General features: G+C 43.8%; 1 protein-coding gene across 1 annotated transcript; it reads left to right on the top strand.

Annotated features, from left to right (window-relative positions):
* Nucleotides 1-12,937: 12,937 nt before the first annotated feature.
* On the top strand, nt 12,938-15,420 carry LOC124647366 (endo-1,4-beta-xylanase 1-like). Its single transcript, XM_047187324.1, has 2 exons — nt 12,938-13,507; nt 14,093-15,420. The coding sequence occupies exons 1-2, from the start codon at nt 12,938-12,940 to the stop codon at nt 15,227-15,229; spliced, it is 1,707 nt and encodes a 568-aa protein (XP_047043280.1). The 3' UTR covers nt 15,230-15,420.
* The last annotated feature ends 1,926 nt before the right edge of the window (nt 15,421-17,346 follow it).

Raw genomic sequence — 17,346 nt, 5'->3', positions numbered from 1 at the left:
ATTCAAATGGGAAAAATTTAAAAAAGAATCAAGGCACATAGTCTTCTTATGTCATATAGTGTAAGCATTCAATTAAGTCAAGCATGCATGAAGAGAAGTCATGGTTTTTGGTTTCAAACATGGAAATTTCAAAAACCCTACCAAGATCTACATTTTGGAGTGACTAAGAAGGATATCTGCTTAATTTTTCATATTCATGTTTTATTAAACTTGTTTAAATCATGGTCAAACCTAGGATTTGACCAAGATTCAAATGGACATAAAAATTCGGAAAAAACAAAAAATGGAAAATCAAGGCACATAGTCTTCTTATGTCACATAGTAAGCATTCAATTAAGTTGATAAACAAGGTCTAGAGATATATTCAAACCAGAGAAATCATGTATCTACCCCCTAACCCTAAACTCTATCTCATGAAGTCAAGCATGAAGATATGTGGTTTTTGCTTCTTGAGGTGGAGAGAGATAGGTGAACTGACTCAACATAAAAGTATAAGAAAGGCCCTTCGCAGAGGGAAGCATTGATTGCTATATTTGTGCTAGAGCTTTGGTTTTGAAAACAAGAAACAATTTTGTCAACGGTAGTAATAAAGCATATGTATCATGTAAATTATATCTTACAAGTTGCAAGCCTCATGCATAGTATACTAATAGTGCCCGCACCTTGTCCTAATTAGCTCGGATTACGGGATTATCATCGCAATACACATGTTTTAACCAAGTGTCACAAAGGGGTACCTCCATGCCGCCCGTACAAAGGTCTAAGGAGAAAGCTCGCATTTGGATTTCTCGCTTTTGATTATTCTCAACTTAGACATCCATACCGGGACAACATAGACAACAAATAATGGACTCCTCTTTAATGCATAAGCATGTAGCAACAATTAATGTTGTCATATGAGATTGAGGATAAATGTCCAAAACTGAAACTTCCACCATGATTCATGGCTTTAGTTAGCGGCCCAATGTTCTTCTCTAACAATATGCATGCTCTAACCATTAAATGAGTGGTAAATCTCCCTTACTTCGGACAAGACGGACATGCATAGCAACTCACATGATATTCAACAAAGAGTAGTTGATGGCGTCCCCGGGAACATGGTTATCGCACAATAAGCAACTTAATAAGAGATAAAGTGCATAAGTACATATTCAATACCACAATAGTTTTTAAGCTATTTGTCCCATGAGCTATATATTGAAAAGGTAAAGAATGGAAATTTTAAAGGTAGCACTCAAACAATTTACTTTGGAATGGCGGAGAAATACCATGTAGTAGGTAGGTATGGTGGACACAAATGGCATAGTGGTTGGCTCAAGGATTTGGATGCATGAGAAGTATTCCCTCTCGATACAAGGTTTAGGCTAGCAAAGTTATTTGAAACAAACACAAGGATGAACCGGTGCAACAAAACTCACATAAAAGACATATTGTAAACATTATAAGACTCTACACCGTCTTCCTTGTTGTTCAAAACTCAATACTAGAAATTATCTAGACTTTAGAGAGACCAAATATGCATACCAAATTTTAGCAAGCTCTTTGTGTTTCTTCATTAATGGGTGCAAAGTATATGATGCAAGAGCTTAAACATGAGCACAACAATTGCCAAGTATCAAATTATTCAAGGCATTTTAGAATTACTACATGTAGCATTTCCCATTCCAACCATATAACAATTTAACGAAGAAGATTCAACCTTCGCCATGAATACTATGAGTAAAGCCTAAGGACATATTTGTCCATATGCAACAGCGGAGCGTGTCTCTCTCCCACACAATGAATGCTAGGATCCATTTTATTCAAACAAAACAAAAACAAAAAACAAACCGACGCTCCAAGCAAAGCACATAAGATGTGATGGAATAAAAATATAGTTTCGGGGAGGAACCTCGATAATGTTGTCGATGAAGAAGGGGATGCCTTGGGCATCCCCAAGCTTAGACGCTTGAGTCTTCTTAAAATATGCAGGGGTGAACCACCGGGGCATCCCCAAGCTTAGAGCTTTCACTCTCCTTGATCATATTGTATCATCCTCCTCTCTTGATCCTTGAAAACTTCCTCCACACCAAACTCGAAACAACTCATTAGAGGGTTAGTGCATAATAAAAATTCACATGTTCAGAGGTGACATAATCATTCTTAATACTTCTGGACATTACACAAAGCTACTGGACATTAATGGAACAAAGAAATTCATCCATCATAGCAAAAGAGGCAATGCGAAATAAAAGGCAGAATCTGTCAAAACAGAACAGTTCGTAAAGACGGATTTTATTGAGGCACCAGACTTGCTCAAATGAAAATTCTCAAATTTAATGAAAGTTGCGTACATATCTGAGGATCACGCACGTAAATTGGCATATTTTTCTGAGCTACCTACAGAGAGGCAGGTCGAAATTCGTGATAGCAAAGAAATCTGTTTCTGCGCAGTAATCCAAATATAGTATGAACCTTACTATCAACGACTTTACTTGGCACAACAATGCACAAAACTAAGATAAGGAGAGGTTGCTACAGTAGTGAACAACTTCCAAGACTCAAATATAAAACAAAAATACTGTAGTAAAAACATGGGTTGTCTCCCATAAGCGCTTTTTTTAACGCCTTTCAGCTAGGCGCAGAAAGTGTATATCAAGTGTTGTCAAGAGATGGAGCATCGATATCATATGCTCCCCCATATGTAGTGGTACTAAGGGCTTTGTCAATTTTAGGCCTATAATAATATTTTTTTGGTTTAGGCACTTTAGAGACATACATAAACTTTTGCTCCTTACCCACATAAGCTTTCTCCTTATACTTAAGAAAAGAAAAAGTTGAACCCAAGGTTCCCATATCAAGTTCACTAATCCTATGGGTTCGATTATCATGAGTAGCACAAGTTTCTAAAGCAGCAATTCTCTCATTAATTCCACCTAGAGATTTATCAAGTTTATCAGTGCTATTAAGTAATGCTCCCAAAGTAGTATCAATTCTTGGAAGGTTTTGCTCTATGATTTCCAACTTTTTCATGACATCTTCAAGAGAGGTTTCAATTTTAACTTCATTAACAGGTGGTATTCCAAATAAACTCTCAATAATGCAACTAGCTTCTAAAGCAGGAGCGCCTAGGAAGTTACCTCCTGCGAGACAATCAAGAACATACCTATTCCAGCTAGAGATACCAACATAAAAATTCCTGAGTAGGATAGTGGTGGAGTGTTTCTTAGTGCACCTATTATGGGCATCACTAATTCTATACCAAGCATCTTTTAAACATTCTCCCCCTTGTTGCTTAAACGAACGAACTTCAACTTCAGGATTACTCATTTTAGCAGTAGTAAATAAAGCAAACTAGATAAAGTAAATGCAAGTAACTAAATTTTTTTGTGTTTTTGATATAGAGTGCAATACAGTAAATAAAGTAAAGCTAGCAACTAATTTTTTTGTGTTTTGATATAATGCAGCAAACAAGGAAAGTAAATAAAATAAAGCAAGACAAAAACAAAGTAAAGAGATTGGATTGTGGAGACTCCCCTTGCAGCGTGTCTTGATCTCCCCGGCAACGGCGCCAGAAAAAATGCTTGATGGCGTGTAAAGCACACGTCCGTTGGGAACCCCAAGAGGAAGGTGTGATGCGTACAACAGCAAGTTTTCCCTCAGAAAGAAACCAAGGTTTATCGAACCAGGAGGAGCCAAGAAGCACGTTGAAGGTTGATGGCAGCGGGATGTAGTGCGGCGCAACACCAGGGATTACGGCGCCAACGTGGAACCTGCACAACGCAACCAAAGTACTTTGCCCCAACGAAACAGTGAGGTTGTCAATCTCACCGGCTTGCTGTAACAAAGGATTAGATGTATAGTGTGGATGATGATTGTTTGCAGAAAATAGTAGAATAAGTATTGCAGTAGATTGTATTCGATGTAAAAGAATGGACCGGGGTCCACAGTTCACTAGAGGTGTCTCTCCCATAAGATAAACAGCATGTTGGGTGAACAAATTACAGTCGGGCAATTGACAAATAGAGAGGGCATGACCATGCACATACATGATATAATGAGTATTGTGAGATTTAATTGGGCATTACGACAAAGTACATAGACCGCTATCCAGCATGCATCTATGCCTAAAAAGTCCACCTTCAGGTTATCATCCGAACCCCTTCCAGTATTAAGTTGCAAACAATAGACAATTGCATTAAGTATGGTGCGTAATGTAATCAATAACTACATCCTCGGACATAGCATCAATGTTTTATCCCTAGTGGCAACAGCACATCCACAACCTTAGAACTTTCTGTCACTCGTCCCGCATTTAATGGAGGCATGAACCCACTATCGAGCATAAGTACTCCCTCTTGGAGTTAAGAGTAAAAACTTGGCCGAGCCTCTACTAATAACGGAGAGCATGCAAGATCATAAACAACACATAGGTAATAGATTGATAATCAACATAACATAGTATTCTCTATCCATCGGATCCCGACAAACACAACATATAGAATTACGGATAGATGATCTTGATCATGTTAGGCAGCTCACAAGATCCGACAATGAAGCACATGAGGAGAAGACGACCATCTAGCTACTGCTATGGACCCATAGTCCAGGGGTGAACTACTCACTCATCACTCCGGAGGCGACCATGGCGGTGAAGAGTCCTCCGGGAGATGATTCCCCTCTTCGGCAGGGTGCCGGAGGCGATCTCCTGAATCCCCCGAGATGGGATTGGCGGCGGCGTCTCTGGAAGGTTTTCCGTATCGTGGCTCTCGGTAATGGGGGTTTCGCGACGGAGGCTATATGTAGGCGGAAGGGCAGGTCAAGAGGCGACGCGAGGGGCCCACACAACAGGGCCGCGCGCCCAGGAGGTGGGCTGCGCCGCCCTGGCGTGTCGCCGCCTCGTCGCCTCAATTCGTTTCCCTTTCGGTCTTCTGGAAGCTTCGTGGCAAAATAGGCCCCTGGGCGTTGATTTCGTCCAATTCCGAGAATATTTCCTTACTAGGATTTCTGAAACCAAAAACAGCAGAAAACAACAAACTGGCTCTTCGGCATCTCGTTAATAGGTTAGTGCCGGAAAATGCATAAATATGACATAAAGTATGCATAAAACATGTAGATATCATCAATAATGTGGCATGGAACATAAGAAATTATCATACGTCGGAGACGTATCAACCTTCCTCCCAACTAAGGGAACACTGGAATATATCTTCGTCTCCGCGTGCTTCGATTATTCCTAACTGATCTCTTAGTTCTGTTATTTACCTCTGTGATAGACTCCATGCTTGAAGTACCTTGTATCATCATCTAGGTTGCCTCACCTAGTTTTCATTAGGCACACTTACATATATATCCGCAAAACCTAAAATTTCAAAAGAATTAAAGGAAAATTTGTAGATCTATTCACCCCCCTCTTGGTTACCATCTCTATCCATTTCAATTGGTATCAGAGCAAGTGATGTTTTTAAGGGCTTTGTCGCCTTAAGAGCGAGATGGTTTTTACCGATGATGAGGATTAGGGGAGAAGATATTCGGTCAAAGAGTTAAAGGAAATGATCGCCCGTGAATCCCTTGACAAGGCTAAGGTCGATTCCGATCTCGATGACCGAATTAGCAAACTAGATAAATGTTTAAAGGATCTTGGAAGTAAGGCTCCACTTGTTGATCCCTCGGCTAACTCCTTTGTGAAACCGTAGGCACCGGGTTAAGAAGGCTATGTGGAGCCCTCTCAAACGAGTGGTACCTGAAAAGCCTGTGGAGCCTTATTGTCAATTTCCTTTTACATACCATAAGTCTAATCCCCTATTGCCTCATATAAACCATTGATCAAGGCCTGCTCCCCCATTATGATAGAACTCACTTTTCCTATTGGAAAACCTCTATGGAGTCTCATCTTTGCAGTTGCAACGAGGAGCTTTGGGACATGGTGGTATGTGGATTCAAGCCCATCAATCCAAACGAATTAAATCCATGCTAGTACCATGATCAACAACTCAACGCCACCGCCCGTGACAAGATTTGAAGTGCGGTTCACCGTGCTCTTCATGATCAAGTTAGTGACCTTTATTCCACCAAGGAGCTTTGGAATATAATTGGCATGTTTCAAGAAGGAACATCCCTCATTCAAAATTCCAAGTATGAGGTGGCCAAGTCAGAGATGAATTTGTTCATGATCAAGGATGGTGAAACCCTTTCCAATGCCTACGCAAGGCTTGATGCTCTCCAAGTGAAGATCAAGGGACTTGGTTGCGACAAGTTCAATGATAGCTTTGATCATTTGATGTCAATGATTATACCATAAGGTCCAAGATTGTCTCAATAATTGCATCCGATGATAAGCAATTGGCCCTCAACTTGCAACTTCTTGATGCTCAAAACAAGTTCCTCCAAACAATCTTGTCTCATACTTCATTACCACGGAAAATATGTCCAAGGATGGAAAGAAGGTCAAAGTGTTGAACCATGTTATGGATTGCACCCATAGTGTTGCTCTCAATTCCAAGGTTGTGAAATCCAAGCAAGAACATTAAGAGATTGAAGAACAAGATGAGATGACCTCAACTAGTGATATTCATGTGGATCTTGCCTTCTTCGCGAGGAAGTGTAATAAAAACTTTGGGAAGTAGGGTTTGAGTTACCCTTACAACAAGAATATGACTTGTTACAATTGTGATGAAGCAAACCACTTCGCCATAAAGTGTTCTTATGAGAAGAGAGAAGACAATCCAAAGTATGAGAGGAGTGCCAAGCCAAGGTTGAAGCTAAACCCCATCAATGAAATATAAAAGAAGAACATGGGAAGAGAAGGCAAATTTCTTGTTGGCGCCGAATACACTTCTGATGAAGATAGTGAGGATGAGGAGAAGGTTTTAGGTGTGGACGGTTTGGCTCTTGCCGAACCCGGGTCACTCTTCACCTACGAATACACCAAGGACTACTCCGAGAACTCCGACACTCCCAAGAAGTCCATCACTTGTCTCATGGAAAGAGGATCTAAGGATGACGACCTTGACCTCTCCTCCATCCCCAAGAACTCCGATATTTTCTTCATGGCAAGAGGTGCCAATGTGTTGTCGCCTCCTTCTCTGTCTACCAGCTTGTTTAAAGCAAAGTGTTCTCTTCGTGGTGATGATCTTCTAAGTTTGATTTCTTAATGGATACCATTACTTCACAGTGACGAGTCTATTGAGGACTTGACATCTCATATTGACAATGAGGAACATAGATTGTCCTCCTTAAGCAGCGAGAATAGAGCTTTGGGTTGGAAACCATTGATCCATGTTATATATCTGGCAACAACCGTGCTTCAACGCAGTTACGTTGTTGTAAGACATTGCATTGAAATTTCTTAGTCGTTGTTTTGGAGGTGAAAATTCAAGATCTGATCTTTGATTCGATACAACGGCAACACATATGTATCTTTATCCTTCCTCAAGTCATCGTTGATTGTTGTGTGTCTCGGATCTTTCTTTTCTTAAGTAAATTGGCTATATGCATCCTCGATCTCTCGAGTTAGGCTATAGTGGGTTGTTGCATATAAGAGGTTTATTTGATATCTTCTTGAAATTAATGTAACTAGAAAAAAATATTTGATGTGTGTTAGTGACATCAGGGAGCGACCATCTTCTCTATAGCTTGCAGTACCAAGGAAAAGAGCGAGATCTATATAAACAACTAACAAATTCTTGCCGTGCCTCTCAAAAGTAAAATAAATAATCCCATGTTCAAAGCGGGCCCTTAGTTCCTCCCTCTTCTTCCGCAAGCCTGCTATCGTTTTTCAACAAGTTTGGGTCTGCACTGCACTATGAGAGCATCTTTAGTCGCGTCCCCTAAACCGTCCCTCAAAGGAATTTGGGGCACGTCGAACAAAAAAACATTCCCAGCCGCGCGCCCCAAAGGTCTTTTTTGTCCGGCGCTGCCTAATACGGTGTCCGGCGTCCCGAGCCCGTCCCCGCTACACAGGGGACGCTCCGGGCACGCCGGACACAACGAAATGAGAGGCGAGGAGGCACGGGCCCGACACGTTATCGGCTCGGATGCTCAACCGCCGCCTACGTAGCGACGGTGCAGTTGCCGGGAAACGGAACCGTCGCATTGGCAACCGCGTCGACCGGCACGTCAACCGCCGGAATGGAGCGCGGACTCCTCGGAAGAGCAACCGCCGCTATCTTCGACTTCTGCGCCGCTGTTCATCCGCGCTCCATAAGACCCGTACGTCGGCGCTTTCGGATCTTCAACCGGCCACCATTCATCCAAGCTTCCATCCGACACCTCCAGCGATGATGAGCTACATCTCCGAGCTTCCATCTGACACCTCCAGCGAGGGCAAGCCTGTTGGATGGTGCCATTGGTGGGACAGAACCCGGACGTCCAGCAGCGACGACGATTCCCCGCCGCCAGTTGACAGCGCGGAGGAATGGCTGAGCGTGGAGGAGGACGCGGAGGAGGAACGGTCAGAGGAGGCGGCGGCGGCGACCCGTGCGAAGGCGGAGGCGGACGCGAAAGCGAAGGCCAAGGCCAAGGCGCATCCGGCGAGCACCGGCGACGACGAGGAGGACACTAGTTCCTCCGACACCGCCTCTTCGGAAGAGGTGACGAGCAGGAAGCGCCACCAAGATGACGACGATGAGGCGGGGCCATCATCGAAGAAGAAGAAGTTTAAAATAATTTATACTCCCTCTGTTTCATTCTATAGTGCCTATAGTTTTTTGGTACGGAAATTAACGCAAAAGTATTTTTTATACAAGACACCCTAGCTGAATGATTTGAGATCAACGTAAAATTTGGGAAATCCATATCTTCCTAACTTATCATAACAAATCCCACAAATCTTTATTGTTAATTCTCCATATATGTGCAGCCAAGTTCAATTAAGGAAAGTAAAATATTGCTGCCCTAATTTTAAGAAATCGTTGGGCCATGCATTAGGAATCTCAATTAATTGTTTCCAATTTTGTATGGATTTTTTCTCACGCATGTTGTGTGGGACCTGAACGTGGGAGGGGGTAATTGAAAAAAAGTCAAGCTACAACCTTATATTATGAAACAAATGCAAAAAATCTATAGGCACTATAGAAAGGAATGGAGGGAGTATGTAATTTAATTATGTTTTTTCGAAATTTTATATGTAATTTGTTTATGTTGAACCGATTTCAATATTAGTAAAGAGTTTTTTCTATCTATTTAAATTATTTTAAGTTTGGGGGACGCGACTGGGGAGCGATGTCCCCAAACGCGGTACGAACAAAACACGTCTCCCAAACACTTGATCTGGCGCGGTTTGGAGGATAATTTGGAGAACGCGCTCTTCCCTCGGTGGTGCTTAGGCTGGTGCATGATGTGCGGTCTACTCGAATTAGCGTCGTGCTCAAGCTGACGCTCACCGATAAGATGAAGATCTCTCCACATAAGTCGGGGAATACACCTCTGCAACTTGCAGCCGTCCAATTGCAAACGTGCGTGGTGCGTTTCTTTCACGCGGAGGAAACGAAGCCGCAAGCCGAGAGCGTAAAGCTAGAAAAAACGGCTGGGGCAACAAGAGCCCTGGACTCTTTTGACTCCGAAGCATTATTTTGTTCCTGCTATGTAACCGCTCATTCACGTAGGAGTAATGCTGTATACTCCAGAGAGGCTGCGTGCAGACCGAGAGCGATCAAAGCGAAGCAACTCATTGTATGCATGGATCGAAATGCTAGCTGGCCGGCTTGTATTTAAGGCATTCGAGCATATCCAGACATACCCATGCCAGATCCAAAGCAAGAAAAAGAAAACCATACTACTTCCATAGTTTTGTCTAGGTCAATTTTTTTAGAATTTTACCAACTTTATAGAGAAAAGTAAAAATATTTATTTTATGAGATTAAGTTAGTAGTATCACTTGATCCGCCCTAAACTGTATTCTCTTACAAAATAAGTGACTCAACTTTTTAAGATATGAATGTACGCATGTACACATTAAAATGGGTCCAGATATATATATCCATATGTAGACAAAACCGAGTTCCTATTTTAGATTAAAGTTACGGTACTCTAATTATATACGAAGCCAAGTATATGTTTTGTAACATATATGTTTTATTACATAGGTTAAATTGATGATCTATGGATATGCTTAATAGTTATACACCGGACGGAGGGAGTAGTAGTACTTTCATAATATAACAATTTTAATATCATAAATGTTGTTAGTGATCTATTTTCTGAAATTGTTTAAAATTTAAAATATTTAATTTAGGACAAAAAATTTACACTTATTTGTGAACAAACTGATAGCCAAGTATAGGCTGATGAGCGTAGCCATGTACTCCATCTGTTTTTATTAAAATAAGTGTTTCAAATTTTTATAAATTTACTAGCTACATGCGAATCTTGAAAAATCGCGATACCTGAGCGGAATGAGTACTAGTTTGTACACCGAAAAGTTTACAGGTTAAGACGTTCAGTACGTCAGTATGGTGACGTTGACTCCTTGTCACTCTGCTGGGTGTCGCAGGGCGATATTCCTTCTGTTCATGTGTAGAGCCTCCCAAAATGGATAGAGCAGTCGCCAGTAGGTAAGCACGTACGCATGCGCTTCTCGATGTGTAGGGCGTGCTGCTTGCTTGCGCCGTCATGTGAATTGAACCGCGCGTGCGTGCGTGCATGCGCCTGGCCGTTGCTTAACGTGATCATCACGCCGGATCGACGGATCGAGGCGGCCGGCAGGGGACGATCGCCGCGTCCATAAACGCCGCACGCCGCTGACCACTCGATGTGGAATGATCTATCATCTCGATCAGATGCTTCTCGCCGTTCTTCGTATCGTCAAGTTAGGAATTGCGATACTCTCTACGCCTAATTAAACGAATTAGCTACATAACCCTGGCTTAGCTCACCGCCAACATGCAAGCTAGTGGTCGAGGCGGCTGCAGCCTGCAGGTTGGCACGCCCCGCCCGTGAATAAACCCATCACCATCAGGATGGCAATAGGTACCCACTACCTAGGTACCTGGTGGGTAAAAACCCATTAAAATTATGTATACATAAAAAATACCTATATATATGTAAATGAGAAAATAGCATACTTATCGATGGATATTGGTATAGAACTGTAAAATCTATACCATGTCACCGTGTGCTCATTTACCCATCACAAATTTGACAAATAGGGTCTCCGAAATATTCTAACATACTTCATTTCCCGTAATCACACATTCACGTAGCTAGACTTCCATGATCTCTGATAGGTTAATTAGGATTAGACGTAGGACGCTTCACCTCTGTCGCTTGACTAGCGCAATCCATATTTTTTTTACGTCATCACACCCTAATGTGTTGTTGTTTAGGGCAAATGTTGTTGTTTATGAGGATGTGATGCTATTTATAATATGATGTATATATTCTACACAATGTGCCGATGCTTATTGAGGATGTTCACAAGTATGTGCCGATGCTTAGAATGGGTTGATGTTTATAAATTATGGTTACTTATTGTTGTTTACAACTTTATTTATTTATTTTGATGTGTTATAACTCTCTCTATCCCACTCCCTCCCTTAAGGGTTTATAGTGTTGTCAGGTTTATCTCATGTGGTAATGTTGTTGGACGACTTCCCATAGTGGCCGGACTCCTAATAGCGTGCCTACTCGCTTCCTTTTGCTTGTGTCTTCTTTTATTCCCTCTATTTCATATCACTTAACATATTAGTTTTAGTTAATTTTCTTTTAATGACTAAGACTGGCAGGGGAGGGACCCTGGATCTTTTAATTAAGGTTCAACCGGTGTTGATTTTGAACATGCGCACGCAGGGCGCCATTGCACAGATGGCACATGACGCGAATTTCGGGCACATGGGCGCTATGCACCCCATAAACCCTAAAATTCGTGATAATTTCAACTATTGAAAAAATTCTGGATTCTCCTGGATACAAAATATGATCAAGTATTCTACTCGTATAAAAATCTTTGGGCTTAAAATGATTCCCATGGTATTCTAGGAAAAAAAGACAAATTTATGACGAATATAGCGCGAGTATTACATGGACATGGGGCTTGTTTGATTTTGTCTTTCAACCCAGGATACAATGATAGTAATTCCCTAGCTAAATATTTTTATACAATTACTATACTTGATCCTCTTTGGTTCCCAAAAGGATTCACATTTTTTTAATCTTTTTTGAATTACTGTTTTTTATTCCTGGGTGCTTGCCACCCATTAGCATGGATGTATTTTCCACATGACACGTCCATATACAAAAAGAAAACAATATTCGTAGTATCAAGTGCAAATAGTGAAAGTTTATTTCATGGGGTTTAAGTAATATTGATTTAACATTGGAGATGTTGACAGTTTCTCTATATGCAGGTTTAAACTTTATACAGTTTGTTTTTACCAGAACCAGTATATAGGATTATAGGGTAATTTAGAACAGAGGGAGTATTATCAAACTTTGTATTTTCGTCTTGTGTTTAATGGAAAGAGCCCGATTGAATATGTCTGAATGTTTTGCCTGCAACCACAAAGCCCAAGGATCATGGTACTACCATGTTCAGTAGGAGATAGGACGGCGCACCTTCTAGCTGACCGATTGCCAATTGTGTTGCCGGTGAATCCGCCGTCGGCGCCCGCTTCTCATAGCTGTAGTCACGCGCGCCACTCCAGGAACATAGCGAGGCATATACAGGCCCTAGCCTTTCTGTTGTGCAATCTTCACTATTACTCAAGAGCTCGCAGCAGAAGGCGTACGTTGCTTGCAGCTTGTGCCTCGTTCGTTACTCTTCACCATTACTCCTTGGATTGGATTGCGACTAAACTATATCCATCTCGACGTCGACCGCCGCCGCCATATTTGCCCTATAAATACCGCGGCCGCCGTGATCCATCGTATCCAACTCATCCCAACAGACAGAGCTAGCCGTGCTTCCTTTGCTCTGACACTCCTCCTCATCGATCGGCTCTCACTCCCACACTCGCGTAAAATGTCTCAGGAGGTGGCCTTCGACGTGAACATGGTCCAGAACAGCACGCTCGACGACGGCGGCCTCGCCGGCTGGGCACCGTTCGGCTCGCGCACCACCACGCTGTCCGTGCACCGCGAGGATGACGATGCCACGCTCGAGATCACCATGCAAGACCAGCACGAGCACGACACTGTCAACAAACCCAGCGGCCGGTACATCCTCGTGTCAGGGCGCGCCGACGAGAAGGACGGCCTGCGGCAGGCGATCACGGGCGCGCTCAAGCCCCGGGTCACGTACCGCGTCGCCGGGTGGGTCAGCCTCGGCGCGTCGTCGCCGGCCAACGCGGCGGTGTGCGTCAACCTCGCCGTGGACCGCGACGAGGGCCTGGTCGAGTGCGGCGCGGTGAGCGCCGAGGCCGGCCGGTGGACGGAGGTCAAGGGCGCGTTCCGGCTCAGGACGGAGCCAAGCCGCGCGGCGGTGTACGTCCATGGCGCGCCCGCGGGCGTGGACGTCAAGGTCATGGATCTCCGTGTCTTCGCCACGGACCGCAAGGCCCGCTTCAGGCTACTCAAGGACAAGACTGACAAGGTGAGCATGCATATATGCACGTATACCAGATTACATCACCACCGTGTTTTCATGTGCTAAAATACTCATAAATAAACTTATTCATCATTCCATGCATGGGACATCCAGTGCATTCATCCACCCTAGATTTTCTCTCTTTTGCTTTGAGATTTAGTTGTGTAGGAATCTTTTGCATGCATACTCTGACACCTCACACTCTCTCGTCTATGAACAATCCGTTTAAACATGTGTGTTATCACGATGGTATCTTTCAAACAAGCCAGAAATTAACAAAAAATTAAAATATGAATTTTGAAACAGGATGAAATGTAATGATTCAAAATGAAATAACTTGTTTCCGAACAAAGTTTCATCGAAGTTTGAAACGCAAGCTGAAAGTATAGTGAAACACAAAATTCACAAAGCTGGAAACACAGTGAAATGAACTTTTTCACAATAAACTTTCGCCAGATGTCATCAAGTTTTTCAAAGTTATATTAGGTTTCAGAAGTCAACTTTTAAATATTGTGTAATCATTGATGGTTAACTTAGAACTAGCAAAAAGATAGAGTAATCATTGATTAAAACTCTCTTCTATTGATGCAGGCTCGCAAGAGGGACGTGGTTCTCAAGTTCGGCGAGGCGGCATCGAGGACACCCGGCGGCGCGTCCGTTAGGGTCGTGCAGATCGACAACACTTTCCCTTTCGGCACATGCATCAACACCTCGGTGATCCAGAACCCGGCCTTCATGGACTTCTTCACCAACCACTTCGACTGGGCCGTCTTCGAGAACGAGCTCAAGTGGTACCACACGGAGAACCAGCAAGGGCAGCTCAACTACGCCGACGCCGACTCCCTCCTCGACTTCTGCGACCGCCACGGCGTGCGCGTGCGCGGCCACTGCATCTTCTGGTCCGTCGAGGGCGACGTGCAGCAGTGGGTTAAGAACCTCCAGGGCCGCGACCAGCTCATGTCCGCCGTCCAGGCCCGCCTCCACGGCCTCGTCTCCCGCTACGCCGGCAAGTTCCAGCACTACGACGTCAACAACGAGATGCTGCACGGCCACTTCTTCCGGGACCGCCTCGGCGACGACGTCCCCGCGCTCATGTTCACCGAGGCCGCCAAGATCGACCCCGCCGCCGCCCTCTTCGTCAACGACTACAACGTCGAGTGCGCCAACGACCCCAACGCCACCCCCGAGAAGTACATCGAGCTCATCAAGTCCCTGCAGCGCGGCGGCGCCGACGTCCGCGGCATAGGGCTGCAGGGCCACGTCAGCAACCCGGTGGGGCAGGTCATCTGCGACGCGCTCGACAAGCTCGCCACCACCGGCATACCCATCTGGTTCACGGAGCTGGACGTGCCCGAGCAGGACGTGAGTCTGCGAGCCCAGGACCTGGAGGTGGTGCTCCGGGAGGCCTACGCGCACCCCGCGGTGCAGGGCGTCGTGTTCTGGGGCTTCTTGCAGGGAACCATGTGGCGCCAGAACGCCTGGCTCGTCAACGCCGACGGCACCGTCAACGAAGCGGGCCAGATGTTTGTCAACCTCCAGAAGGAGTGGAAGACGGACGCGCGCGGGAACCTTGACGACGATGGGAATTTCAAGTTCAGGGGCTTCCACGGCACATACTTCGTCGAGGTTAAGACCGCGACAGGGAAACAAATCCTCAAAACCTTCACCGTGGACAAAGGTGACAACAACAACACCACGCCTCTCGTGCTAAATCTGGCCGATGCCTGACGGTGAATCTACTTAATTACCCTATTTTTATAGTTCCAAAATAAAGTTACATGTATACCGTCATATATTGATTGATTCAAGGGGTGATACGAGATTATGGAATTATACTAGACATAAGGTATAGTTTCACATTGTTATGGTAAGTAAGGTATTGTAAGAGAAATGTATGTGGTATTGTACTGGCTAAAGCAAAAGAGCAATTGGTCTATATATATTTTAATACTATATAATACCTATGGTGCCTATGTTGTACACTTTGTGGTTAGTTCCACTCTCCTTTTCTGAATTCTAATTAAAGTTCACTATGGTATTTCACAAATACATACGAGCTATGTGAAACAAAATTCATGAATTTTAATGGTTTATACTTCATTTTTCTCGAACACATGCCAAAGCATGCGTCATTATATATTAGAAGAAGCCGTCAAGAAGACGGGATCATACGCGGTGTAGCGGGGCTACAAAAAGAAAAAGACAAAAGAAGAAGAGAGAAACTAGAAATCAAAACTATACAAGGTTAACTTAGTTAACATACAAACTCTCGTCTAGAATGAGATCTAGCATGGAGAGGTAAGCGACGTACAGCAACCACAAATTAGCCTCCTCTAGGATCAACTGAACCAAGTGTTGCCTGTTGGGTGCTGCATTATTGAAGACAACATCGTTTCTGGCTTTCCACAACATCCAAATGGTAAGAATAATGATGGATTTAGCACCTTTTTGGACGTCAGCTTGTGCATTTGAGGTAGCAGTCACAAACCAGTCGTTCAAATCATTGTTGCACATAAGAATGTTGAGTTTGCTACATACGTCAAACCAAATTTGCTGCAGGAAGGAGCATTGTATCATGAGGTGTGCAATGGATTCGGAGCCTTGATCACACAGCGCGCTGGTGTCATTATTTGCCAACCCGTGTCGTAACTTCCGTTGATTTGTCCAACATCGATCCAACGAGGCTAGCCAGGCAAAGACTTTTTTTTTTTTTGAAATCATATATATATTAGGCTAGCAAGCCGCCTCATTAAAAACCTTCCAGTCCCCGTAGGTACCCTGGTAAGGAAAAGAGTGCGTCTGAAACTTGCCGCCAACAATCACACAATAGTTACATCATTCACGAGCTTGCTAAGGATGAACCTAGGGGGCTCATCGACCCAATTACAAGAACTACCAGAACCAATAGAATTCCTAGCAAGCTCGTGAGCGACTTGATTCGCTTCCCTATTACAAAACTCAACCGACACCACACCAAAACCACTCCACAAAATAATACAATCATCATAGATGGCTGCTGAGGCTGTAGCTGAAAAACCCCCCTGCTTCATAGTATCCACCACTTGAACACAGTCCGTCTAGATGGTGAAATTGTTTGCCCCTATACTTTGCGCCAGGGTGAGTCCTTCACGGAATGCATAAGCTTCCGCCATATGTGCATCCACTACATGCGGTAAGAACACTTGCGCAGCAGCTACAAATTGACCCTTGTAGTCTCTAATGATAACCCCGGCTGCTCCTCTTCCAGTTTCATTATCAAAGGCTCCATCGATATTAATCATAAGCTTCCCTTCCATAGGCTTCTTCCATCCTTCCTTCTTAACTATTTGTGCACTTCTAAAAGTTTTCATATAATTTGTAGTGATAGCTGTTATGGACAAAGCTGACCTGTGATGGGCTTGTACATTTTCTCCATGGGTGATTTGTCTTCTCTCCCACCAAATGTACCACCCAGCTGTCAAGACCAATTCAGCAAAGCCAATTGTGTTCATGTCCTGGATCCGACCACCACGCAAAATAATATCCTGCAACACCACTGAACCAGATCGGTCTGCCTCAATGAAGTCCTTTAATTGATCTAAAATACCCAGACTTCTCCAGATTTCAGTTGCTCTAGTGCACTTAAACAGCATATGCTTGATATCCTCACAATGTATGCTGCATATAGGACATCCTCCTTGGTTACCAATGTGTTTATTCGCTAGCACACCTCGGCATGGGATTATACCATGTAAGACCCTCCAGCCATAGATTTTAATCTTGCTGGGTACTTCGAGCTTCCAAAGTTTCTTCCAGACCGGGTTACTTGCACTTTGAACAATATTTTGATTCCTCTCCTTCCTCCC

The sequence above is a fragment of the Lolium rigidum genome, chromosome 4 (assembly GCF_022539505.1).
Source record: "Lolium rigidum isolate FL_2022 chromosome 4, APGP_CSIRO_Lrig_0.1, whole genome shotgun sequence".
Lineage (NCBI taxonomy): Eukaryota > Viridiplantae > Streptophyta > Magnoliopsida > Poales > Poaceae > Lolium > Lolium rigidum.
This window is presented reverse-complemented; position numbering and strand designations above follow the sequence as displayed.